Source organism: Dysidea avara, chromosome 9, assembly GCF_963678975.1.
Source record: "Dysidea avara chromosome 9, odDysAvar1.4, whole genome shotgun sequence".
Classification (NCBI taxonomy): domain Eukaryota; kingdom Metazoa; phylum Porifera; class Demospongiae; order Dictyoceratida; family Dysideidae; genus Dysidea; species Dysidea avara.
Window position 1 is genome coordinate 29445700 of NC_089280.1, and position 10203 is coordinate 29455902.

Here is a 10203-nt window from a genome sequence, read left to right on the forward strand (position 1 = left end):
TAAAAAAGAAAATTGGACTATGTGCCCAAATGTATGGTTTTCCATCACATATTTGTATGGTAATAGAGAACATCTATAGGTTGATTGAACTAGTGAAATATTTAAAAACGTTACATACGCAGTAGCACTTACAAGTCACAGCTTACCAAGTAGTTAAAAATGAATCCTAATAGACCACCTTCATTTCCAGTAGACACGTTCACACACGATCCGGCCATGTTATGTGGAATACATCCAAATGCTATTGATACGATATTATTCTCCACCTGAAAACATAAGTCATGTGCCATTAATGTGCTGTAACTACTCGTAGACTATAAATCTTATAACACTAGATACAGTACTGTTCAAATGTAACGTGTCTTGCGAGAGTGGGAGCAATTAAAAAACTTGCTAATTAAAGGGCGTGGCACCCATTTCACTCTCGAGTATTCATTCCAAATGAAACAGGATGAATACTCGTGAGTGAAATGGGTACACGGCTTCGCAGACTTACATTAGCCCATTTATGTATATATGTATAGATGTTTGCAAGCATAATATATATACACTCTGCATCTAAATATAAATACACTCTGCATCTAAATATAAATTTGTATTAAGATTACAGTATAGTCACGGTCACTCAATTAAAAATTTGAACACTTATTGATGTTGTAGTAAAGTCATAAAGCCAATCTAGCAGTGTGAAAAGCTCAAAGTAAATATAAATCAACAAATACAATTTGGCTAAAGCATCTTCTAGCCCACAACATTAGCCATTAGGCCATACCAAATTAATCAATCATATGTTTCATGGACTGTTAGCTCTCTAACAGTGACCAGGCAGGTCGAAAAATAAAATAATAAAATGTAAACCTTTTCCAGTTCCAACTGACTTTTATTAGAATGCTTATGACCGCTCTATTAGAGTATCTTGGGCAGGTGGTAAAATCTTTCTGAAATTAAGCATAGATAGCAATATAGAGTGAGCAAGCTTCATTTCCCGCCTCATTTGCTACTACACTTATGGTTACTTATACAATATTAAAAATTTCCAGCTACAGCAGCACTTTTAAGAGATCACATTTTGTTAAAATTTGCCAAAACACTGACCTGCCGCATCCGTGAAACATAAGGTTAATTTGTCATGGCCTAATACATTTGTCATAAACAGTAAGGCCACTCCAATTGGTAATTATGTTTCTGGTCCACCGCCTGGGAAAGTCCAAAGAGTTCATGGATTTAATAGAGGTATCAGTAAACTTGGACAGGGCTGTACCATGCCAGTGCCAGCTAAAAATGCATTTGCAATAATGATGCAGTCAAAGGCTATCGCAGCACAAATCTAAGCTGCCTAATAAAAAACCATGTCACACTAAAAAGGATGAATTATTCAATGACCTTGTTGATTACTTAGACCAAAACAAACTCTATTTTACCTCTGAGGCTAATACGTTAGGCGTTAACTTAGTAAGAACGCTGTGTGATCTTTTGTGGTACATCGATGTAAGGAATGTTGATATGATGCTGCAATGTGAAGAATATGACAGCTGGAGATTGCTCTATTCTCAACATAAGCTTAAAAGAGCCCAACGTTTACAGCCCGAAAGAGTTTTAAGTGATTACACTTTTACATGTGGTGCATCAATGAGTGATCTCAAATTACCAGAGGGATTTGATGTTTATGCAAGTATAGCTTGTGGTGAACCAATTGAAAAATTGTATTATGCTGTGAAGTATCCGTCTATTGTGCAAAAGATATTGAATAGAGAATATTATCCTGTTGTATCCTACCAGTTAGGTTTTGTAACTATGATGTTACTTACTTATTTTATACAACATGATAATGGTGGAATGTTTATTGTAGTAAACAATAGTTACTTCTTCATAATTTTGTTGCTTTATTGCTGAATTTTGCCCACCCGCATCTAAAATTTAATTTTATGGAAGCTCTGTACTATTTCGTTATGGCCTCCCACAATATATTCTTCCCTTTATAACTCACAAATGGGCTAACCAATTCTACAAAACCTACTTTACTCGAGATAAAGAATCAACAACCGCACAGTTTAGTTCAAACCCCGTGTTTTAACTCATTGCCAAACGTGAGTTATACTTTTTCGCTCTAGTCTTACATTTCATAGCTTAGAGCCTTAATTTTTTTTACAATACATTATTGAAAACTATACAATCAAATGCGCACTTCTACTTTTGTCCTCTAACTTCTCAAACATTAAATACGTTTCTTCCGGACTTGAGCTTTCACTAATCAGTCTTCTTCATTACCATGCCATTCCTCACCAGAAGGTCATATCAAAAAACGACAAGCGCTCTTTTACAGCAAAATACTATGGTTACCTGTCTGAATTTTAAAGCCTATCGGTTTAAAATCATGGACTAGTTCTAATTTAGCATCAAGGTGTAGAACTGAGGCGTGCATCTGTTCTCAGACTACATAATCAAAAAAGGCTAATGGAAATTGTAATATTTGGAAAATTTTACAACAATAAATTTTAACCTTAGTTCTTATGAAATATGTATTAAAACAGCCTAAAAACTATTTCATGTCCTTTTTGTAGCTTTAGTTTGGCCCCACTGATCAGTTAAAAATTTTTTGAACAGCCATTGTTTCTTGCCCAATAGAAAATATGTGTATTTGCATAATATACAAATAAGGCATAAGTACACCCATTAGAATCCATAATTTGCCCGACAAACCATACATAAAAACAAAGCCTTCGAATTTCTCTATACAATGGCATCCGAACATTTGTTGTAACACTTTCATAGTGGCAGTTGTTAACAGTTGACTCCACCATAATGCGCACTCCATACAATTTTCTATAGGAGAAATTCGTTACCTTAGTACGCAAACCTCAAAAGTGCAGTGGGTTGCCCTTACCGAAATTCGTTAAACTTGGTCTCATTCGATGAGTCGAATTGTACAGATTAAGAATCTACCCAAACAAATGGCTTAACTGACTATTCTACAAAGATACATCACAAAATAAACGAAAAAATGGTTTTTTTTACAGTACAATTTCGTACCTGGATGTGTAAATTCGCTGTACAAGGCTCTCTCCTCTCTGTTCCATTGGTCGTTATACAAAATCTTGCATATCACATGATGCGCAATTTATCAATGATTCTGATAAATGCAACCCCATCTCCGTAAACTGAAGCATACGGAAGTTATGATGCGTTGTTTGAAAGCCAGTGTTGTTTTCCATAGTTTTTAATTTGTAAAAATTAAATGTATACAGTAAATGCGTCAAAGTTTTTGATATGAATTAGACCATAAGAATCCATTAACCAAACTCCAGCTGAGCTGGCCTCAGAAGCCATAAGTAAATAGTACAGAGCACCCGTAAGGTACCAGAAACATAAATACTAATTGGAGTGGCCTAAGCGAGCTACATCTTCAGTTTTACAGACCCTTCAGTTTGTGGATTTAGCTAGAGGTACACGAGATATTTACAAACTATACAACCACAAAGATAATAATATAAAACACTTAAACAGTGGGCAGAGAGGCAAACTCTGCCCGGCCAGTCCTGGGATGATATCGATGGTATTATTGCCATTACAGAAGTATAGCTATTACGTTGCAGTCAATATTGTACTGAAACGTCGGCTATATGTAGTATTCACATTCACAACCCAAAATATAGCTAACGCCCCTTCAACCACATTGACTAACCTCATCGTCTAATCCGAATCCGGAGCAGTTGTTAAGAAAACTTTGTATCTGTGACCGACATGTACCGGCATTGCACACTTGATCGACTACGCTCTGCTCTATAGGAGAACCAAACCCAGCGGAAAACAGGAACTGCGCGTAGGCCAAATTGCAGTCGCTGTCCCCTCTTAAAGTGGCGTTTGCAGCAATACATTCCGCGGACGGCGGCTGCTGCGTCTTCATTTGTCCGCTGGTAGTACAAGCACAGGCAAGTAATGCAAGGAAGACAACAGTTATCATCTCTAAATCAAACACGAGTTCGCCGGAAACTACAATCCAAAGACACCAAGAGCACGTTTTACATCCAATATTTACGAGACACACCCACCTGGATGATGCATTCCAATAACTGTTTAGTCATTGTTTTGCCATAACTGTGTGCATGTTGGTGACCTTTGGGCAATTTGGGCGCGAGACTATATAGCCACAAACACCAGCCCCCGCCCCAGATTGTAAGGGGGCGCACGAGGGTAGCCAACGTCTTGGGACTCTCGTACACTATCTGAGAAATCCAATTAGAAATCTATTAAATATTTAGAAATCTCAAATCTCGAACCACATACTACCGTAGGGGGGGGAAGTTACGCGTGGGAAAAGTTTCGCGATGCTGATTTTGCATACTAATTTATTACTGTACAAATACAAGCATGTAGAAGCTAACCGGCGTAAAAGTTTCGCGATAGCTACTGCAATCGCGAAATTCGCGAAACTTTTCCCACGCGTAACTTTTCCCGCCTACGGTAAATAGGTTATTCTCATTTTCGTCCGTTCATGAGTTCAATTATGGTCGCCGTTCTATACAACGGTTCAAATTGACAATGCAAAGTACACCTATGCCTCTTCGTCAGCTACTCTCTCAGGCGTTCCTGTACAGTATTAGGCCACTCCAAATAAATTCTCTGTTTCCCGTCCTGGACTCAAGCATATTTGCATGCGGGCGGGCGGTCCATTTCCATTATTTCATTATAAGATTGGCAGCTTGTAAAGCCATTATTTGCCTGGCACAACCATGAAAGCTGCATTAAAGCATGCTTAAGCTTGTTCCTTCCTTTTCAAATTGCAAAAATAGTACAAACGTGAAGTTTGTGTCAACTTGATAGCACTGCTGACACTAGTCTGGCGCCGCCCGCCCCTTCGCATAAAGTAAGGGTCTGGTGAAATACAGATACTAAATCATTTCTAGCGCCCAGATTCGGCGCTAGCCAATTAGTGCATGCCAATGACGTTCACACAGAAATCGCCTTGGCAACACAATGCTTTTGTTCGAATTGAAGTGCAACCATCTGACGTAACAAGCATTACGTGCGCTGTCTAATTGAATTCCTTTTGAAATGATTAGGTATTTGTATTTCACCAGACCCTTACTTTTTGCGAAGGAGCGGGCGGCGCCAGACTATGCTGACACGTGATCTGACACTGTTTTTACTGAGTCTCTCAGTATGCAAGAATAACCGGAAAATAATGGAAGAATACGGAATAATGGAATATTTAGAGCTGACAGTAACTAGATGCGGGCGGTGGACGGGAAACAGAGAATTTATTTGGAGTGGCCTTAGCAAAAACTGGAGGTAAAAACATCACGATAAAAATCGAAATTAGAATTATATTGTATTTATTTCAAATACAGAAATATTTTTGAAATTCTTAAATATTTTATTTATTATTTATTTTAACTGCTTTTTAATGCAGGATTGGGACTCTCGTTAGTACACCATGTTGGACTTTTGCATGGGCGATGGCTACCCCAGGGGCCCATAATACTATGAAACCTCTGAGAACCCGATCTATTCATAAAAATTTACAGCTGGGAGGTTACAGAAGTATTGGCTAGCTATTATTATTTAGGAATACTAAATGGAAAGGTTTTTATTTTTCGTGTCTACTAGTTGCCCCGAGCATTCTTTTTTAAAAATTTATTTATTTTTTATGATTACTGGGCAGTCAGCACAGCTGGTGTGCCCAGGAAAAAAAAACAGTACTAGGTACAATTATATACTAACTAATGTGGTGTTGATTGTTTGTAAAGTGTGATATCAAGTTAGTTGTAAACTCATCATAGTTTGTCATCTCTATAATAAATACAGGCAGTTCATTCCATTCTTTGATTGATCTTGAGTAAAATGATTGTTGATAACACTGCTTGAAGGTTCTTAGTTTACTAATTTGTTAAGATGCATTACTGTAGTTATACTGATAGTAAAGTGTCAGTAAACTTAAGTATATGGAACATAATTATTTTACTAAGTTTTAAACTCTCAGTAAAACATCAGTGAATGCGGGTTTACTGAAAAACTACTAAAATAACAAACAATTAATTGTTCCATATACTGGGGATATACCACTGTAGTAAACTAAGATACTTCAAGCAGTGTAAGATGTTGTTGATGGTGTGGGCAGGATAAAATGCAAGGGATGATGGTGTCTTGTTTGTCTCTCTACGGATTGATAATATGTGGGAAATGATAGGGATATGTCTTGATGGAGGATTTTGTGGAGCAGTTGCAGTCTAGATATCTTTCGTCATGTCCGTAGGGTAGGCCAGGATAGTTGATTTAATATTTGTGTCACAGAGCTAGTTCTGTTGTAATCACTTATGACCCACCTGGCTGCTCTAGGCTGGATTTTTTCCAATTTGTCTACATCAACATTATAACAGGGGTCCCAAACAACTGAGGCAAACTCCATTTGGGGTCTTACCATGGTAAGGTATGCTTGTGCTTTTACTTCTCTTGAACAATCACTCAGATTACGCTTTATAAAATTTAAAGTATCAGATGCTTTCTTAGCTATGTTTGATATGTGCGACGACCATGACAATGTCTTATTCAACATGATCCCCAGGTAGAGATGCTGGTCAGTTTCTTTTAGGAAAGAATTATTAAGTGTATAGTGATGAACTATTGGTGTTAGGGATCTGCTACATCGAATTAGTGCACATTTTGTAACATTTAGTCTAAGCTGCCATATTTTGACCCAATGTGAGATTTGATCTAGGTTTTGTTGGAGAATGATGGTGTCTTCTGGAGAGTTAATAACTCTGTACAAAAGACAGTTGTCTGCAAATATTCGTAAAAGTGACTTTATGTTGGTGGTGATGTCATTTATGTACATCAGGAACATAAGAGGACTGAGGACTGTGCCCTGAGGGACACCAGATGTTACAGCTATTGAGCTAGATGTTATACCATCAAGAAGGATTTGCTGGGTATGGTTGGAAAGCCATGCCTTAATCCAGTTATAAGTGTCATTCTGAATTCCATAAAAATGAAGTTTGGTAAGGAGTCGTTGATGGGGAACAGTATCGAAAGCTTTAGCAAAGTCGAGAAGGATTACATCAACTTGCTTCCGGTGATCGAGGGCATATGATATGTCTTCTGTTAGTGTTAGTAACTGGGTGACACAGGAATGATTTGCTCGGAACCCATGTTGATTCTCTATGAGAATATTGTTGCTGTTTAAGTGATTCATGATGTTGTGATATATGATGTGCTCAAGGACTTTGGAGCAAATAGATGTCAGAGAGATGGGCCTATAGTTAGAAGCATCATCACGTCTTCCTTTTTTGTGAACTGGACATATGTTAGCTGTAAGCCAGTCTTTAGGTAAAGTACCTGTTGTGAATGATTTGGTGAATATCACTTTTAGCACTGGAGAGATTTCTTCGGCACAGTTTTTAAGAATATAGGGAGGAATACGATCAGGACCACTTGCTTTATTTACTTGAAGATTACAGAGTGCTTGCTGTATTCCATTTAAGGAGAATGTGATATCAGACATGATGGGAAATGAATTTCCAGTATCAGAAGATGTGGCCATTGTTGGAGTATTGTTGATATCTTCATGAGTAAAAACTGACTTAAACTGTTTGTTGAGTGCTTCAGCCTTGCTTAAGGTATCTGTGTGGTGAGACCCATCAATCATGATTGTGGAGATTGCATTAGCATCTTTTCTTTTTGCTTTTATATACTTCCAGAATTGTCTTTTGTTCCCACAAAAGGAGTTGTCAAATAGTCTTCCATAGTAATTATTGTGGGCATCTTTTAACTTTACATTAATTAAATTCTTCATTCTTTTATAAGCATTCCAGTCATCTTGCCTATTATTCTTCTTAGCAGCATTATATAGACGTTTTCTAGTTTTCATATCCTTTTTAATACCATACCTGTTTCACTGCCCATACAAAAGTCTCAATAGTAGCAGTGAAATTTATCCCGTATTTCACTGACAGCAGTGAAAAAGTTGTAATTGCAATTTCATTGGCTAGAATTTATGTTAACAATGTATCGCCAATTAGTGTCGACGCGTGCTTAGTATATAGTGACAAATTGCGTACATGGCAACGCTAATGCACAGCATGCGTATATGCAGCGAGTATGGTATTAACTGGGAATAGCATGGGTAGCAGTGAAATTTGGGATAAATACCACTCTTGTTGTATTGGAAATGGTAAATTTCACTCGGCTTCGCCTCGTGAAATTTATCCCCATTTCCAATACAACACTCGTGATATTTATCCCAAATTTCACTGCTACCCATGCTATTACTAGTACTAATCTTATGGTTAATCCAAGGTAGACTCTTGTTAGATCGAACTGTTCTATGTGGTACATGTTTGTCTATGCATTCATGAATAGCGTTTTTAAATTCTGACCACATTGTATCAACGGATTTGGAAGTTGAGTCACTTTGTAGGAAATAGTTCGCAAAATCCTGTAGGTCCCTCACTGCTTGAAGGTTCTTAGTTTACTAATTTGTTAAGATGCCTTACTGTAGTTATACTGATAGTAAAGTGTCAGTAAACTTAAGTATATGGAACATAATTATTTTACTAAGTTTTAAACTCTCAGTAAAACATCAGTGAATGCGGGTTTACTGAAAAACTACTAAAATAACAAACAATTAACTGTTCCATATACTGGGGATATACCACTGTAGTAAACTAAGATACTTCAAGCAGTGCCTTTTAATATTGGTGAGATCACATCTATGGTATAATGCTACCTTGTGTGGAGGCTTGTGTATGGCTGATTTATGTGTTACTGAGAGTTGAAACTGAATAGCATCATGATCAGAGATTCCTGGAACTACATTTAAATTGTGAATATTGTTATTGTTAGATAAGACCAAGTCTAATATGCTGTTCTGGCGAGTGGGTTCAGTGACATACTGCTCTAAACTAGCATCATTCATGGTCTCAAGAAATACATTATTAAGTTCACTGCCATAAGTTGGGTTAGGGTTTAGTAGACCATAACCATCTGACCACACAATACTAGGAAAATTAAAGTCGCCCATAAGTAAAATTGATGGTATGTTGAGTGACTTTTCTACTAATTTGTTTAGAGATATCTGAAGTTGTAAAATAGGATTTAAATTGTTGTCAGGTGAACGATAATATGAACAAACATAGATAGGTTGTGTGTTAGGAATTGATACCTTAGCCCAAACCAGCTCTGCATTAGTATTTAATTCACATTCTTCTGAAACATTAAATTGCCTTTTCACAGCAATGAAGACCCCCCCAGCTCCCTCAACCCGATCCTTTCTTATTACAATGTACGAATCAGGAAAAATTCTGAGGAGTAACAGGACTGGTTAAGGTGGGATTCACAGCCACAGATGATGTCTGGGTTGGATTAGTCAATCAGTGCTAGAAGGCAAGCCTTCTTACTTGAGCTTCTGAGGCTGCAACAGTTTAAACTAAGACACTTAAGATTATCACATTGAGTTTTAGTGGGTATTGAGACACGTTGACTAATAGAATTGTAATTGTTGTCATTATTGTTAGGTGAATGCTGGTCTTGAGATGCATTTAGTATGACATTATTATCAAGTGAGATATTTTGTTGATCTAGGTGAAAATTTTCATTATCAAAACTATCATTACCTAATCTATACTCTAGTCAATTTTGAGCATCTAAGGAGTTTGCTTGGAGTGGAGGCTTGTAGTTGGTTCTAGCAAACTCCGAGCTCTTGAAACTGCCATATAGTTGATTGTCAACAAACAAGGCTTTGTTTCTCAGTTTGATTCATTTTCTTTCTGCTCCCTTCTGGATCAATGACCAGTGCTCTTTAAGAAGAACAGATTCTTGAGCTCTTTCCTCAGGTGATAGGTCAGGTTTGATACGGATTGGGCTTTTGAATTCACTGATTTTAGATAAAGCCATTGAGGCATCAATAGATCTAAGAAAACTTACAAGAATTGGTCTTGGTTTAGTGGCATTGCTGTTAAATTTGCCCAACCTGCGACAATCTTTAATCGATTGTCTTTCCAGTGGGAGGTTTGTCTGGGAAAAAGCATGAGTAATATTGGATAGATCTTGATCTAGCCTGGTTGATCGGTTAGTGTTAGCAGGGGATTCTTTGACTCCGTACATGATGAAGTTAAATCTTGTCAGATGTATTTTCCTTTTGTTTTTCAGAGCTTGGCTTGGGCTCATCAGAAGCTATTACAGTAGTAGTTTTATTTATTGTTTGTTGAT

The 10203-nt window shown here is 37.3% G+C and overlaps 1 protein-coding gene across 1 annotated transcript in view; it reads right to left on the minus strand.

The window, feature by feature from the left end:
- The window catches only part of LOC136266619 (uncharacterized), a 29998-nt gene extending 25835 nt beyond the window's left edge, over positions 1–4163 (minus strand). The window contains exons 1-3 of the mRNA XM_066061614.1: positions 4050–4163; positions 3683–3990; positions 147–266 (exon numbers count right to left, since the gene is read on the minus strand). Of these exons, the coding sequence (XP_065917686.1) occupies positions 147–266; positions 3683–3990; positions 4050–4062 (441 nt within the window). The 5' untranslated portion in view covers positions 4063–4163. The remainder of the gene's footprint in view (positions 1–146; positions 267–3682; positions 3991–4049) is intronic.
- Positions 4164–10203: the final 6040 nt, after the last annotated feature.